The sequence below is a fragment of the Protomyctophum bolini genome (assembly GCF_963924005.1).
Source record: "Protomyctophum bolini genome assembly, chromosome: 22".
In the NCBI taxonomy this organism is placed as follows: Eukaryota; Metazoa; Chordata; class Actinopteri; order Myctophiformes; family Myctophidae; genus Protomyctophum; species Protomyctophum bolini.
Window position 1 is genome coordinate 7,849,586 of NC_137883.1, and position 17,754 is coordinate 7,867,339.

The 17,754-nt window shown below is 41.3% G+C and overlaps 1 protein-coding gene and 1 long non-coding RNA gene across 5 annotated transcripts in view; one reads left to right on the top strand and one right to left on the bottom strand.

Moving 5' to 3' along the window:
* LOC308310198 overlaps window positions 1-17,754 on the top strand; it is a 200,911-nt gene that overhangs the window by 95,138 nt on the left and 88,019 nt on the right. The window lies entirely within an intron of this gene.
* Window positions 1,287-17,543, bottom strand: nt5c2l1 (5'-nucleotidase, cytosolic II, like 1). Of its 4 annotated transcripts, none has more exons than XM_080756373.1 (17): window positions 17,296-17,543; window positions 12,527-12,600; window positions 12,201-12,318; window positions 11,531-11,626; window positions 11,208-11,299; window positions 10,989-11,046; window positions 10,750-10,798; window positions 10,589-10,642; window positions 9,373-9,456; window positions 6,348-6,383; window positions 5,125-5,232; window positions 4,878-4,944; window positions 4,535-4,705; window positions 4,260-4,311; window positions 4,105-4,165; window positions 2,241-2,417; window positions 1,287-2,145 (listed from the first exon to the last, which is right to left on the bottom strand). In XM_080756373.1, exons 1-17 carry the CDS (start codon window positions 17,358-17,360, stop codon window positions 2,062-2,064), a joined length of 1,446 nt encoding a protein of 481 aa, XP_080612499.1. In that variant the 5' UTR covers window positions 17,361-17,543; the 3' UTR covers window positions 1,287-2,061. The 4 variants fall into 4 exon arrangements, with proteins under 4 accessions (XP_080612499.1, XP_080612498.1, XP_080612501.1 ...); XM_080756372.1 differs by having other exon boundaries at window positions 10,750-10,843; window positions 17,296-17,541; XM_080756375.1 differs by having other exon boundaries at window positions 10,750-10,843; window positions 12,531-12,600; window positions 17,296-17,341.

Below are 17,754 nucleotides of genomic sequence, written 5' to 3' on the forward strand. Positions count from 1 at the left end.
CCCCCACAGGGAGTGCGCTAAGTGCAGTGGCATACACCGTTGTCCAGAAACACCACAAAAGGCTCTGGTCAAGCTCTGCCAGTGGGCCTAATGAGGCCACGTCCTCTCACCTGTGCGATTTTCCCTGTTGGCGTAACTTCTCGTATTTGCATTGACTTTGTATGTAATTGTGCCGCTCTAACTATCCAAGTCTGAACGTACCTTCAGTCAAATCACTTCAGAATGAATTAGGGCATATTGGTAATCAACACGGGTGCGAAAATCTTTCCTAATTAGTAGCTGTTCCTTCACATAAAATACACTCTATTACAATATAGGCCTACTTATCCAAAACCAAGTCTGACCAATGAATGGCTGGCCACCCAATTGAAATCTCTGTGGGTACCCAGTCTTGTATTGGGGAAACAATGCTCTAATAGACTCTATAGCAGAGCTATACCACCAAGATGGCCACCAGGGAAAGGAAAGGGGATGCTCTTAGGTCACCCAAAGGGCAAGTTTCTTATAGTAATGTATCCCCATTATGTTCCGTTATGTGAGCTTAGAGATGTTATTAATAATTTGAATTATTAATTATAATATTTCCTGCATTTTATTTGGCGAGCAGGGAACCTATAGAACCATTTTTTAGTGGTAAACAGGGAACATAGAACCTTTATCTAAATGGGGAACATAGTCTATACATAGAACCTTTTTTAGTTGAGTGGGGAAGATGGAACCTTTTTTGGGTAAGCTTTTGCGGGGGTAAGTGGGGAACATACAGTAGGTATATGCTCCCATTATCAGTACAGTTAGTCCTTCCATCGCACGTTACATGAGCAATCGGTCATTTAGGTGCAGATGAGTGGGTGCATGTCATATGATTATTATAGTTTGCTGGCTTTTCAGAGGACAGTGTTACTTGAGATCAGGAGAAGATCAAGTTCTACCATACCAAACCGAAACTATTTTGTTTGCTAAAGGTAGCTTGGATAGTTGGTGACATCTTGATGAGATATCTTCTATCATGATGAGAACGTCTTAGACCGTGTATAGTTGAGCACCCATGAAAATGGAACAATAATGGAAAAAGAAAGATAAGAGTCAAAATCATTTTCCATAGCTTTGATTTGCGGGACGCGGGACAGGCAGCCCACACGACACAATAGTGGTGGTCCCCAGGTTGCTCTTAAAATCAGTTGAAAAATTACCCTTTTATTGTATTTCCAGCAGGCATAAGATGCATGCTAAAGTCCCATAAAATCTAAATCCCTTCACATGTTGCATTTCATCATGACAGTCATAATAAAAAACAATATGATTTACTTTTATTTGAATGAATGGCAAGTGTAATGGCAAGTGTAAGGACTTTCCAAATACATTTCAACCAAAATCCAGAAGCCTACGACATTAAGACCTTTTTATGACGATGCTGCAGATAAGAACAGCAGATATGTAGAGCTACATTATATATATTGTCAGTCGGGTGGAAAGTTGGAAACCATAACTTTTCAGGAAATGAAAAATTGGAACCTTAATTGTGTTCCAAAGGATCCAATGTAGTTTAGTCACAAGCACTTGCTAAAACTTCTCATTGGTTCAATATTTATAAAACCCAAAGGCGCACTTACTTTCACTTAAAAACAAAAATCGAAAAAAGCAAACATAGCTGATCTACAAGCTCAAGCGTCGTGATGCACCGCATTGTAGCTTGCCTTGTAGACTGGATATTTTTGCTACTTTTGTGTGACACAGTACTGTATATATATGCCGGTATTAAAAAAATAAAAGTTATGATGATAGATTGCGCCTGAGGGGGTAATCCTTTTTTCTTGCAGTGGCGACTGAGGCGACACACAGTCCCACTCTGGCGTGGCAGTCTCTTTTGCAGTTGCCGCCGACAAATGGAGAGAGGTTTGGCACAAGGGTCATTGGGTGTTTCGGGTGTTTGAGTTTCAGGTAATGGGAACACCAGACACCCTCGCCCAGGTCCTGCCGAGGTTGATCATGTACGTGTGTGATGTGCAACACACACACAGTGCATAACCTACCGCTGTACAATCAATCCCCTCATGTCCAAATTCAACCTTCAAATGTTTTAGGAAGAACTTGCTGTGCTGAATGAAAATCAAAAGATGCAGGATCCACTGTAGACTCATGAGGCATCTGAAAGAGGTGTTTGATGGAAATGTCATGATATGAACATGAAGTGCTGTGACAGTAAAACGAGGTGTTTATGAAGTAAATGAGGCGGGACTGACCAGGACAGGTGAGGCTGTGAACAGGTAATTGAACGGGTAGTGAATCAGGCTGGTGCAGGAGGAAGAATAGAGATCTGCATAACGCATGAGCTGACTGGCAAACAGTGTCTGTCTGGCCCCACTGCGCAGAATGCTTCCCATTTGGCCATAGGCTATGTCCATTTTAAGGGTCACCACCTAGGTACCAAGGATGAACACAAATAACACAATCATTTCATGGGTCACCACCTTGGTATAGATCATAAACAGCAGCAAGCAAGTAAAGTAACCTTTGATTAACCCATTAAGACCAGAGGCAGATTATACAAATACCTTCTAAATCAGTAGTACTCAAACCTTTTTGTAATTCAAAATGATAAAACTAACACAAAAATAGCAGATGTACAAACTCGCAATGACGCGCTGTGAGTTTGTACATCTGCTATTGTTTAGTAGCCAATGGAAAAATCTAAAATGACACTTGCTTTCCTGGTTTTAATTGGTTAAAACATAACAAGTCAAGGGCAGCAGGACTATGTCATGTTTCCTTTGCATTATAGCATCTAATAAACGTACAGGATTAAAAGCAATATAAGGCTATAATAATTTATAGTGTTTGTGTTGCTTGACCACAAATAATGTAATTCCAACTGAGTAACTTTTATAGTTTAAAGTTCACAAAAACAAATAAATAAGTAAATGTAATGTAAACAGAGAAGTATAGAACATAAAGGGTGAAGTTACCACACAACAAAAGAGGAGACTGACATTTCTATTCAAACAAAAGGTCAAAAAGTCAACCATTGTAGCTACAATATTGCGTTTCATTTACGGCATTTATGTTCGGAGTTAGTGTTTTTTTATTGTCTCAAATGTGCTTTAAATGAAGACTGAAAAATAAATAACATCCATTTGTAATCCCACTAAATATGCTGTGCTGTCAATAACATTTGTCCAATACATTAAAAGTCTCCAATACCTATTTAGTTTATGTAATTGTGTATCTGCACTGTGTAAGTCTAAACTACTCATACCTGACGAAGGCCGATGCGGGCGAATTTCCACAATTTCCACAATTTCCACAATTTTCAATTTCCGCAATTTTCAATTTCCGCAATTTCCGGAATTTGCAATTTCCAAAATTTTAAAAAACATGGGCTATAACCCATCGTTTTTGTCATTTCGTAATTTTTTTCAAATCCTCAAAAATGATGAAAAACGGCGCGCTATAGTATGCCGTACGATTATAGGACTTTGACACAGCACTTTGTAAATATCTCTGAGTAAGAGCATCTGCTAAATGCCTAGATTGTAAATCGTATGGAACAAAACCCATTAAGACTGGGATGACTCCCCTTCTCTTAGTGGTGTTGTGTGCAGTTACAGTATGTCATTAAAATACTATAAGGACGGAAGTCCCGAGATAAGCGGGCTCTACTGACAGTCGTGTAAGGAATGAAGGGTGCAGAGTAGACGCACAGTAAACAGTAGAGTAATATTATTTACCACAGCAAATAAGTCTGATCAGACTGCATTAATTAATCAAAATGATAATAAAAACATTTATTTTGTGAGAGCATGCTTTTCAACCTATCTTCATATATCTTCACTAATGATCATGAAAAAATGGCGCAATACTTTTCTACTTAGTATGTTTCTCATAGGAGGGCTGTGGGCAGTTCAGAAACCAGTCCACCAGTGACATCATCAATGGGGAACACAAGCTAATAGAAATTGCAGGCTTTCTAGTACAGTACAGTTAGTTGAATCGTCACTCCTGCATTTGATCATTCATTTAGCCCCTCCCTCCCCTCACTGGTGCGAAACGGGGTAGTAAAAACGGGGACGCGTCTAAGGCACACAGGTCACTGGGAACAAAGCTGACCATCATTCGTGTCTTGATGGAACTTATATTGGGATGAACTTCAGTGCCACAGTCAACGCTCCTTCAGGGGACAGAGACACAACATATAGGAGTGTTAACAGCTGTGCCATTTCAAGCCATAAATGATGCAGCATTAGACACGTGCAAAAACTCACGTGTTAAACTTGTCTATGAAAGCGTCAAGGTACTGCAATTCTGCAAATAAATCTAGACAGACAAAAGAAATCATGCGCCATTAGAAATCACCCAACAGACTGTAATTATAACCACTTAAACCCTATAAATGTTTGGAACGGCGTCCCTCAGGGCTCTATACCAGTTCACTCTACATTAAATATCTTCGCTGGAAATAGCTGTGAGCTTGTAGATCTGTTATTTTCTGTGAACGTTTTCCCAACGTTTTCCCAAGATAAACTTGATCTGTTCTTACGCTTCTTCTCCTCCCAGACTTTCAGCTCCTTGGTAAGCTCTGGTACAACCAAGAAGGTCTTCCATCCTTGGCGCTTCTTGGACTTAAGGATGTCCCCAAAAATGTGGTCTGCCACATAGAGGATGGTTTTACCTTTCACGTTCAACAGATCGCACATAATATCGGAGGAGCCTGCAGTGAAATAGTGAGAAATATATTAGTTAAGTATACAGTATGCATGAACCCCCCCCTTCAAAAATAGCAGATCTTCTAGCTCACTGCATGTTTTTCTTTTAGGCACACGTACGACACAGTCGTACGGTACGATGAAGTGTAAATCAGGTTTAACCCTCCATTGTATTACCTCCAGAGTATACATTTTCGGTCTGGAGATCTCCTGTGTACGTTCCTATGCGGAGCTTCCCGGTTTCCTGTATCCAAGAAAGAAAGAAAGAAAGCACATCAGCAATCAATTGTTTTACCTACCTACCTGCTGTGCGTGCGACGTGCGTGCATGCGTGCGTGCGTGCGCGTGCATGTCTGTATGTGTGTATGCATACATGTACAGTTATAAATGCACTATATGCTAGTAAGTATAAATAGGTTAATACCGTGTCTACTTGTCTAAGCACAGACCCCTCTCCGAAGAACAGCGGCTTCCTAGAGTCCACCACAACAATGTCAAAGAAGGAACGCCATGGTTTCTTTGGACCGCCAGGCTGGATATAAGGATCAGTAAAGAGAAGGATCAGTAAAGCATTTTCTTTAAATTATTTTTTACAAAACTTTTATTTTGAGGCTGTCTGTGAGTATGCACGTTGTATCACAAATCGCATCACAAGGCTATGAAACTTAATAGATTTGTGACTCAATATCAGATATGTGGTGTAATTTGGCAGTCAAAAGGTCAAGGTGAAGAAGGCCAGTCATTGATTGTACATGACTTCAGTAATGGTTGAAGGATGAGACTGGTTGCATTTGGAAGCATTTGGAAGCTGACCATGGAAGCATATTTCATTTTATGCTGGAATTTTGCCGATGAACTCTGTACATGGTTGCCCTTATCATCAATCACTTTTTCCATGAAGGTTTATCTTTAAACATTTATCCCACCCCTCTCATAATTTCTTAATTGCCATTTCCACCTCAGTGGTCTCTGTCACTGCCGATCCCCACTGTTGGCCTAAGGGGAGGGTGTGCAGAAAACCTGCTCCTCCTTCAATACACATGTGTGTTACGACATCACACCGGACAGTGTCGTAACACACATGAAGTTTGGTGCTATCTCACCCAGATCTCCTCCCCGCTGAAGAGATGCCACAACCAATGAGCCACTAGTGCAGTAGCCTGGGGTCCACCTATGCTTTCTATGGCATAGGCAGCTCCCAGCGGGAGAATCTAGAGGCAGCTGCGCGACATGAGACTAATTAATTAGACTCTAATTAATTAGTCTCATGTTGCGCAGCTGCAGAGTTTGTGTGTGTGTACGCTGTACGGTGTACGTGTGCGTCAATTTAACAAAGGTGCAGACGATCAGAAATCAGCAGAGAGTGATCGACATTTGCACTACTTTATGCCGAATTGAAGTGAACTCTGTCCCAGACTTTTTTTTCTCTCCCTGTAAATAAAAACGTCTGGGTTTCCGAGGCCACTAGGTGCAGTGACAGAGAACACCCTCCCCTACCACCAGCTTCCCACACACTGCCAATTATGTTCCTTGGTAGGAACCAAACCAAGCCAGAGGTACTCCCTGTTTGGCCTTCCTAATTTGACCGATAAATACTGCACTCATTTGTATATTTGCATTTTGGACACAAAGACATTATGGCCTTACCTTAGCAGCACTTTCCAACAGGTATGTCATTATGGCCTTGGTAAACAATGAAAGACAAGTAGTCAGAATGGACAGCAACTTTATATGCATTACTGCTTATAGTGACGTGTGTTTCACGTGATTTATGTTAATTATATTCATGGTAATAATGAACCCTTATTAACCACTTACAATCATTGGCCTGGCAATATGCCTACATATGTATGGCCATAACATCTAAAGTAACACTATTATAGCAATGGTGGCCATTTTGTCATTCCATTAAAAAATATTGAGATTTTCAAAAAATATTTACATCAATTATTTTAAACCTAGAATCAAGCCATCCAGGATCCTGGTGAATCATATCCATACAACCGTTGAATATGTGATATTGTTTTTTAAATACCGGTATATATTTAATTGTATGATATACTATATTAATAGTAAATCAATACACTTTGTTTAGCGGTTTCCAGTTATCTTTCTCACCGAATGGCCGCCACTGTTGTTATTTTTAACCCATTTAGACCTGAGGTCTAAATGGTCTGGCTTGTAGATCTTGTAGATCTGCTCTTTTTCAATAGCTAAAGTATAACATAATGGTTAAAACACCCAGAATGAATTGAGAGAGACTACACGGTAGTACATTTACATTGCACTGGCCTCTACAGGGTTGAGTTGAAACTATCTTTGCACTGCTAGTCACACTTGGCCACACCCCGATCGTGATGTAATAGTACCAATGTAAACATTGGGTTTGTGCCAAAACCCTTTTGACATCTGCCGACTTGGGATTTTTGGCCGTGGTTTCCATGGCATTTAAATTTGGCACGTGAAATGGCACATGTCGGCTCTGTGCTGACCTAAAGTCTTGGCACAGACGGCAACGCTATGAAAAGAACATCTAAATTGCTTGGCCAAGCACTCACACCTAGCACTATCTAACAATTCATTCTACAAATATCCGTGTGTCTGTGTATCTGTCATAATATCTGTCATACCTCTTCCGTATATCCTCCATTCTATTCCTCCGATTGGCTACCGCAGATCACTTGACACTCGAGTCATGCAGTGAAATGCATGTTGGGAAGCAAGTAACTAATTTAATGAGTCACAGTTGTCTGTGCAACATCGCCACGATACCTTCACGTCCTGACCAGAGTGTAGAGTAGCGACACGCTTTGATCTCGCCGCAAAGCAGGTAGCTATATGGGCTATAGTTCCAAACATTGCTCCTATGGCTGGAACTATCCCATTGAGATAGAATGAGCACTTCCGCATTCCATTATTACAATGGGAGTCAACGCTAGTGTCGCCACTCTCTTACTGGATTACTCTGGTCCTAACAACACCACAACGACGGACATCATTCACTTCTAAGTTCTACCTATCGACACTACACCACAACAACTCCATCATGGACTCCACGACGATGCATGACGAGCAGCGCCGGGTCGTGCGTGTGTGTGTGTGTGTGTGTGTCCAGCACTGGCAGGACGCAAAGCGCATGCACGTGCGTGCGTAATGTAAACGTATGTTTTCTCATGCCAATAAAGCCTCACGTCGCCTCCATTATGGTAGTGGCAGCTTCAACGTTGTGTGTGTGTGTGTGTGTGTGTGTGTGTGTGTGTCTCAGACTCAGACCACACGAGCCGGCCGGAACAAATAACATAACTCTATGGCAACGACGGGGCCACTGCGCGTGTGTGCGTGTGTGAGACAGAGAGAGAGACGTCTGTGGGTCCGAGCGAGGAATACACAGATCCCCTCACGGCATGCTTCACGGACCACTCCGGACCACCTGCCTAATAACAATTACTTCCCAAGCTCATCCCAACTCCCAACTCCCTCCCCCAGACTGAGTACAACTAAAAATACATCGCATTACCCACACTGTACATAATTTGGTGTTCATATATTCAAACGGGTAAGGACTAGTAAATAATAAACAAACACAAAATGGTTCTACATGTAACTCAAGTGGATGGCAATGTGGCATAGTCCACTTGAGTCCACATCACAACTATAACAAAGACAATGATATGGTCATAGTTCCAGCTCAGTGGCCTTGTGGTTAGAGTGTCCGCCCTGAGACTGGGAGGTCGGGGTTCGATCCCCGGCCAGGTCATACCAAAGACTCTAAGAAAATGGGACCCAATGCCTCCCTGCTTGACACTCAGCATCAAGGGTTGGATTGGGGATAGGAAGTGAGGACGCTGGCGTCGACTGTTCTCTGCTTCACCTTCCAATGTATGAATGAATGAATGAACCATTGTAAGCGCTTTGAGTAGGCACGTAGTGCATAGAAAAGCGCCATAAAAAATGCAATTCATTATAGTTATATCGTTAGTGATAGTACCGGTACTTGGTGTGAACAGTCTGTCTTTGTGCCTGATGCTACAGTATGTAAGAAGCAGCTTGCAGCCTCACCTAAATAGAGTGGCACGATGACACCTGGGGAAAAACAGGCACTATTACATCACGATTAGGATGTCACCAGGTAAGGCTATAGCAGTGCAATAGTTGAAGATGTCCACGTCGAGTGCTAAAACTAGTTTGTAACGTGGGTGGTATTAAACTGAACGGAAACCCAAATCCACAATAGACGAGTCACAATAGCCTTAACTGCGGTGTAATCTAACGTGAATGTGAGGGACATCACAATGTTCACAGTTCATTAGGACGTAACCAGGAAGTATCTGCATTGTTATTGTTTGTTGACTGTATTGTTAGTCAAGTTTCCTAGTTCTTGTGGATATTATTATTATAAATAACCCATGTAATTTAGAATCTTACGAACATAATAGTAAGTATCTAAAAAGTTAAAAGTATCACACATTCTTTTCAGTCCAAATTCAAAATAGTGAAATTTATGGACAATATCTTATGGACAATACTATATCAGTATGTACCTTTGGAGATACAAGATTCCCACCCTATACAGTGGCGATACAGAGGTAATGTTGTAAATCATGGTAGTTTCCCCACTAATAAGTCATAGCGCACTAGAAGGTTAGAAGCACACTAGAAGGTTAGAAGCTACCTCAGTGTAGATATAGTCACTGTTGGTGGTCAGGAAGACTTTGGCCACCTTTTTGATCCTGGTCAACAGTAGAGGGAGGTATGGCTATAGAAAGGAAATAAAGAGCAGAATCTGAAGTTTAGACACACACACGCACACGCACACGCACACACACACACACACACACACACACACACACACACACACACACACACACACACACACACACACACACACACACACACACACACACACACACACACAAAGCATTATCTCAGGTGCTACAAATGTCTATCTACATCCTGTAAGTAGATTTAAAGTAAAACTAGTAGACTAGGCTAATCATTATATTACAATTGGCTCTTATTTTGAAGAGGAAGAGGAAGTCCGTTGCTGTCATAGCCATGCAAGTTGCCATGACAGTTGTTATGATGCCGGGAAGTCTACCCAATAAGTAAAGAGCCCACATGGATTAAACACAAGCTTTTAGCCAAAGTTAATATATTTACGATATTAAAACCATGCATCTGTGACTTAAACAATTAATGTACACACACTTTGGAAGTACGTTAAACATAGAACCTCTGCGGCATTAGGTGAGTAGTTAATTGTATAAGTCTCATGCTGGCTCACGCTGGTCAAATCATCATCAACAACAGCTGCCCCCCCCAAAACAACATTAACAGGTAGGCTACAGTAGCCTGGCTAATAAGCCAGACCGAATCAGCCGTTGGCAAAAAAGAATTGCCTGCCTACCACACAACAGTGTGATTTTAGTCTGGCTTATTAGCCAGGCTAAGGCTGTAGTAGCCTACTGTTACTGTCACTGCCTGCAAGAATGTGATGTTATTAATTGAAGTTCCCTTAGCCTGCTTTTACCATGTCCTTAAATAGTGCCTGTACTTGGAACTGTTTGGCCGCCGTGCCTATTCTTATAAACATTTTAGTTCATTAGTTGAAGTGGGTCCATGCACCGTGCACTGTGGTAATGAACTCTTAACTCTCAAATGGTTTGAATTTGTGTGAGAGAAAACTGCAGAAGCCATGGCTTGTAAGATACTTGCAGTGCGTTGCGGGATGTGTTTGTTTTAAAGCGATGTAACATCAAGCTTTGATAGGTTATATCGCACCATAATGCATTGTGTCGTACAGGGTGTGTGTGTGTGTGTGTGTTGTGTGTTGTGTGTGTCTGAAATAGGCTACATAAAAGTCTAAGTAGAATGTTTTTACCACTCACATCTCTATCAAGATATTTATCCAAATTCTTGATAGTATAGTCTTTCAGAATGCCCTGTAAGGAACAGAATAATTTAAGCCATTATTACACTGACAAACTTGTGCCATATGCCGTGCAATGGAGGGGAACATTTTGAAGAATATCATGCTTATTGTACTAACCATATCATGAATATAGTCCATTGCATCTCGAACATCCTGGAACATGCTTCTGAAGGACATGAACAAGTCACCATGCTGAAAACCTTTCTGGAGACTAGAGGACATTTTAACGGGAGAGATTAGGAAAACTTAAAATCTCATTTGGGCTATTTTGCAACTGTGCAAGGGGGGAAACTATAAGCAGAGAGCCGAGAGAGGAGACAGAGGTTAAAGAGTGAGGACAGAAAGTGTCCACTTACTTGGTATATCTGGTGCCCTTGGTGAAGAAGTCCACAAGACAAGCATAGATATACGTTTCTATAGAGGTCGAGCATAGGTTAGTGATCCAGCAAATATTCAGTATGTTGCTGATAATTCTACTTCTTGCATTATACTATATAGTAACAATTGGATTCATGGCCACTGTAACAGTATATTGTCATTGAGAGGTGGAAGTTTCTAGTGTAACTGTAGCCTACCTGAGAGGTTAAATAGAGTGTTAAGAACATAGAAGCGTTCAGTGATATGCCTCTGAATGAATCTGTTGGGGTAATACTCCACAATGCCCTCCCTACAAAGAAGAACAGTTTATTTTAGATAATAAGGTAGTATTACAGACACTGGTACCAGCGAACAAGCCCATGTTTACTTGAATTGAATATCTAGGACCACAACGGAAACGAGCCATTTGGGCGTTTTTGTGTAGCATTGGTTGTGATTTTGTACCTACTGTACTGTTTGCAAACTGTTAATAACGTATTCAATCAATCAATCAATTAATCAATCAGGATTTTTCTTTTACCTGTTAAGGAAGCGGAAGCCATGACTGCAGAGCAGAATATTTCCATTTGAGTCAATCTTCAGGAGATTTCCATACATGTTGTCAAACACTAGACCACTGAAAGATTAAAACAAATTGAAAAGTGATTTTTTCTTTTTCTTTATTATTTATTAACATTCATTCTAAAGGTTTTTTATGCCACTCTAACCTAAGGTTACTCCAATAACCTTGGCCAATAAATATATTGGACAGACCATTATTGGCCTGGCTCTAACCCAAGGCCATTGGGAGAAATGTAACTGTGCGTCATTCGTTTGGACGGATACAATGATAGAATATGTGATGCCTTTCCCAAATGGTCTAGCTCCCCTGGGCCACAGACACTGAAAATAGAACGTACAACAATTAAGTGGCCTTAACTCTGGGAAAGAAAATGGTTGGAGCTCTATGCACAGTTAGTTGTTGTAGTTACACGTTATATGATATCATTGCTGTTGGGCAGAAACTTTCAACTTTTTATGTTTTTTTTCTTCTTTTGTAAATGAATGCCCTATTTTATCGTACAAGAGTGTCGTGGAAAAATTGCTAAAATTGCTCTACAAGCTCACAGCACATCCAATCGTGTTGGGAGCTTGTGGATCGGCTAGGTTGTGCTATTTAAAAAGTGTTAAGTGTGTGTATGGGAACTCACCGTGTGGGGAACGTGTAATCATATGTGTAGCGCAGCATCTCGTGTGGATAGCCCATGGACACCAGCCTGTCTCTTATCAGCTCAAAGCCAAGGCTCTCATAGTCAGGAGACTTGTACACTATACACACACAGTATGCACGCACAAACACAGGGAACAAATGCAAATATCATAAAAAAAAGAACTAGAATAGAAATGAAACCCTCAACTTTGGCAGTGTTGTACAACAGTTCTCAAACTTTTCCAGCACCCATACCCTAGGTGGCAAAAAGGGCCTTTCTGTTCCGTTGTGCTCTTGCACTTGCACTACAGTATTGGTTTTACATACTTGCCAAAGTGTAGTCCATATCAAAGCCATAACATTTGATGTGCTCCAGAGTCAGACTCCTGTTGACAAACACCCTGTAATCAGACAGAACAGGGCATATGAGGTATCCACATCAGACAGAGCAGGGCAGATGAGGTCTCCACACAGGTTCTCTGCCACATTCCTCCATCAGTATTGTGAGAGAGGTCGCCAGAAGAAAAGCTACAAGCTCACAAGGCGAAGAGATTTGGTGTAGAGGAGGGGCAAAAGGAGGAGACCAAGTACAGACCCGCGCTAGACCCTCTTCTTTGTTGTTCCCACATTTGGATTGCATTTGTAGCTTGATTATTTGTTTTGGATTGTAATTGGTATTGTTTTCCCATAAGCACTGTATTGATGAACTACATGTGTACTAGGGCCGCCTGATTTTCCCCCCACCCAGGTGGTCCTCTAATGCAGTGATTATCAAACGTTTTAATCTCAAGACCCCCCAGTTTTGAATACATTGACCCCCAATGTCCCCCATAGAGTCTGTACAGATTTTTCCACTCTCCGAGTTACAGGCCTACAAGGGTCCATTTGGTTCTTAACAATTAAGCATTTAGCTGAGGCCCTCTGACCCCACTTTGCGAACCATGCACTGCTCTTATGCCGTACTAAGCACAGTTTTTTTTAGGCTTTTTGCCTTTATTGATAGGGAACAGTAGACAGACAGGAAAGGGGGAGAGAGATGGGGAGTGACATGTGGCAATTGGCCGTCGGGCTCGGGAGTCGAGCCCGCAGCATGCCATCCAGCTGCCTCGGCAGCCTAGGTGCCCAGACGGTTGAGCTAACCGTCCGGATACTAAGCACTTAAACCTCAGCATAATTTATTCTGGGAGGAACATTCACCAAAAACATGTTTGGCAGACATTTGGTGTAGATGGAAAAACTTGTTCCAAATACAGTTGTAGCTCAGGTCCGTTTTACTAAAACAAGAGAGTTTATATGGTTTGAAAGGTAATTTATTCAAAGGGAGTTCCTGTCCCTTGCTGTTCATTATCAGCGACACCCTGCATGAGGAGAGCTGCCTACCGGTATCTGCCTTTCAGTCTGCATGGCCCTACGCTCAGGCCAGGAGGCGCACTTCATAGTTCATACATATTGGGTTGCTGTTAATAATTTACTGATGGACTCTTGCTTTGTAGACTAATTATACTTTTGCGCACTGATGGGGATGCCTCACGTGATCGAGCTCATTCTGGCAGAAGAGGGGAAGGAGAGAGCAGATGCAGATGGCTTGAGGCAGCGCTCAAACTTTTCCTGTCAAGGACCCCCGGGCCCCATCTGAAAATATGATATTATGCCAGGCCTGGACCGCTGGCGTAGCGGTCCTGGCACCGAGGCTACGATGTAACCTGACAGTGACAGCGGGTTGCGGGTTTGAGTCCCGATCCCGGTGTTCTTTGCTGTGTGTCACTCGATCCCCATCTCTCTCTCTCTCCCCATTCCTGTCAGCCTGTCCTATCCATAACAAAGGCATAAAAAGCCCCAAATAATTACATGCCACATACACATATATATATATATATGCCTAACCATATCCCATAAGAGAAGATTGTTGCATCGTCAGTTTCATTGTAGATTAGAAAGTAAAAAATCACACCTATGTGAAGTGAGGGGCGCTATATATACATCTTTTATGACGTAATTATCAGACAAAACAAACATGGATAAAACAAACTCTGTTCATGTCAATGGCGTTTTAAATGTTTCTTTAAGGAAAGACAAACATTAAACCTGCATTGTATATAGGAGGGGCTATCACTCCGGTTCAATCTCTATCCTTTTAATACTCTATGGGTAGATCAAGGTAGCAGATCTACAAGCTCATAGCGCGCCACCGAGTGGCGCGCTACGAGCTTGTAGGTCTGCTATTTTTGAAAAATCGAAGAACGACTGACATTTTTAGAATCTGATCTCAGGTCAGAATGGGTTAATCAGACCCAGTGTGTGTCCAGTGGAAACTTCGTATGAATCTGATCTCAGGTCAGAATGGGTTAAATAACATTACAGTGTACCACTGCTTAACGGAAACATTACAGTATACTACTGCTTAACGGAAACATTACAGTATACCACTGCTTAACGGAAACATTACAGTATACCACTGCTTAACGGAAACATTACAGTGTACCACTGCTTAACGGAAACATTACAGTATACCACTGCTTAACGGAAACATTACAGTATACTACTGCTTAACGGAAACATTACAGTATACCACTGCTTAACGGAAACATTACAGTGTACCACTGCTTAACGGAAACATTACAGTGTACCACTGCTTAACGGAAACATTACAGTATACTACTGCTTAACGGAAACATTACAGTGTACCACTGCTTAACGGAAACATTACAGTATACTACTGCTTAACGGAAACATTACAGTATACCACTGCTTAACGGAAACATTACAGTATACCACTGCTTAACGGAAACATTACAGTATACCACTGCATAACGGAAACATTACAGTGTACCACTGCTTAACGGAAACATTACAGTATACCACTGCTTAACGGAAACATTACAGTATACTACTGCTTAACGGAAACATTACAGTATACCACTGCTTAACGGAAACATTACAGTATACCACTGCTTAACGGAAACATTACAGTGTACTACTGCTTAACGGAAACATTACAGTGTACCACTGCTTAACGGAAACATTACAGTGTACCACTGCTTAACGGAAACATTACAGTATACTACTGCTTAACGGAAACATTACAGTGTACCACTGCTTAACGGAAACATTACAGTGTACCACTGCTTAACGGAAACATTACAGTATACTACTGCTTAACGGAAACATTACAGTATACCACTGCTTAACGGAAACATTACAGTATACCACTGCTTAACGGAAACATTACAGTATACCACTGCTTAACGGAAACATTACAGTATACCACTGCTTAACGGAAACATTACAGTATACCACTGCTTAACGGAAACATTACAGTATACCACTGCTTAACGGAAACATTACAGTATACCACTGCTTAACGGAAACATCGCTGTTGTTACACACCAGCTCAGGACTTCCTGGAGTGGTGTTACAGGTCGGTCATTATAACAAATACTTCATTTTGGTAAGAGGAACTTAAAAGAAGAGGAATTTACTTTGATTTGGATTAAAAGGAACCTTGACTTCGGGCCAGTGGTTACAGGTGGGGTGGGGGTCCACGCACCAACTGCATGTATCAATAACAGCCTGTGATCTATCTTGCAACGGGTAAGGACTTATAATAATAATAATAATAATCTAATAGAGCTTCTGACCAATGTCCCATGCTGTACACCTCCAAATAATAGGATCTATTTCAATCAATCTATAAATAGTATCTATTAAATCGCATTACCCCCACACTGTACATCGTTTGATGCTCATAGGCTATTAGAACAGGTAATGACTAGTATTAACACATTTAACAGGGAACCTGGACCTCCTTCAAGGACCCCTAAGGAGCTTCATGAGCTGACCATCTTTAAATGTGATTTTGTTTTTGTGCATTTGTAACTAAACTGCATGTTAGAAAGTATATTATAGGTGTTTTGTCTCATTTCTTGTTGGATCTCTGTCACAATTAATGTATTCTTGAAAACCAGAGATGGTGGAATAGCCTATTTTGTAGAGAAAGGATAATGGCTTATCATCATACATAAACGGACTCCACCTTAGCCCGCAGCACTTGCCCTAGCACGACCTACAGTATAGGGGAGAACCGGGTAAGATGAACCACTTTTTGCTTAAGTTGTCCTGGAAGCAAGGCAAAATGAGATATAGCAGTAAAATCTAAAGATCTACCCTTATTTCAGGATGTCTTCTATCAATTGAAATCATGAGTAAGCATCTATATGACAAAGGGATTGTTAAAAAGAAAAGTGGTCATGTGGCTCAAATTGCCCCAGGTAAGGGGTAAGTTGATCCAAGTCAACCACATGATATTTTAATGTATAAAATTCACATAAAGTTGACATATATCAAAAAATATTTAATAACTGCACTTTTCCCTTTTGCCAATAGTATTATTTATTTGTTTATTAAACAATATAAAGACAATTAATTAAAGTTTGTTATTGAGAATCTTTTTAATATTTGCAATTGTTAATACAATAATGCAAACTTCTCTAAGAACAGTTTGTGGCTGTGGTGGCAAAGTTGCACAAGTAGGTCTCCATGTAAGTTTAAGTTCTGTCATAAAACAACCACACAAGAAACAAGCAACATTCTTGTTTGCGCGTGCGTGTGCGCACACACACACACGCACGCACGCACGCGCACACACACGCACACGCGTACACACACACACACACACACACACAGTAAACAAACAGTAAAGTCACAAAACAACCGATGCATACAGTATATTATGCTGTGAAGTGAACATATAGTCCTATCAAAGTTGTGTCTTAATTTCTAATGACATGATGATCGATTGATTCATTGAAGTATTAACAGTTTGGAGAATTACAGTATAGCCTACATTTCAAGCACAACTCAATACAAAAACTGTTAACCGGACGACACCAGCGCGCATTACACTTGTTTACAATAGGGTCCACCCTTTTCAATTCATCAGAACATTAGAGACTTATTCCATGATGACATACTAAAAAACAGGAAAATCATCATAAAAGGAGGTAAACTGGGAAAAACACATTTAGTGAGGGTAAAGGGGGTGGGGGGGATTCAGATTGCAGCAGACCTGTAGGCATAGGCTACATTTATTTACTCACTTTTGCTGATCTGTCTTCATCGTGAGGTTAACAGAGGAGAAGATCCCATTCTCATCTGTGTCCATCTTGAGTCTATCTTCTAGTATCCGAGTGTTTTCATCCTAGCCTATACTGGCTGAGCCGAGCCTGTCACAACATCATGTAGCGCTTCTCCGTCAGTTAGGTTGACATCTATGACACATTTACGCGGCGGCCTAAAGGTTTCCCCATTGGTTTCGTAACTGGAACTAGTGAAAACCCTCCCCTATTCTTTGCTCGTGGACGTGTAAATGGGTTTTGTGAGACGCGCATCATCAGCCCCGTCCTGGCTGCAGGCTGCATGTTTGTCACACAAACGTCCAACTCGCTTTGAACATCAAGATTGCGTTATCAGAGGCGCACACACATGCAATGGGTGGAGGCATGCGCGTACGTTATATGGGGTCTCCGCCTACGCACTATAGTGACAAAGTTATTTAT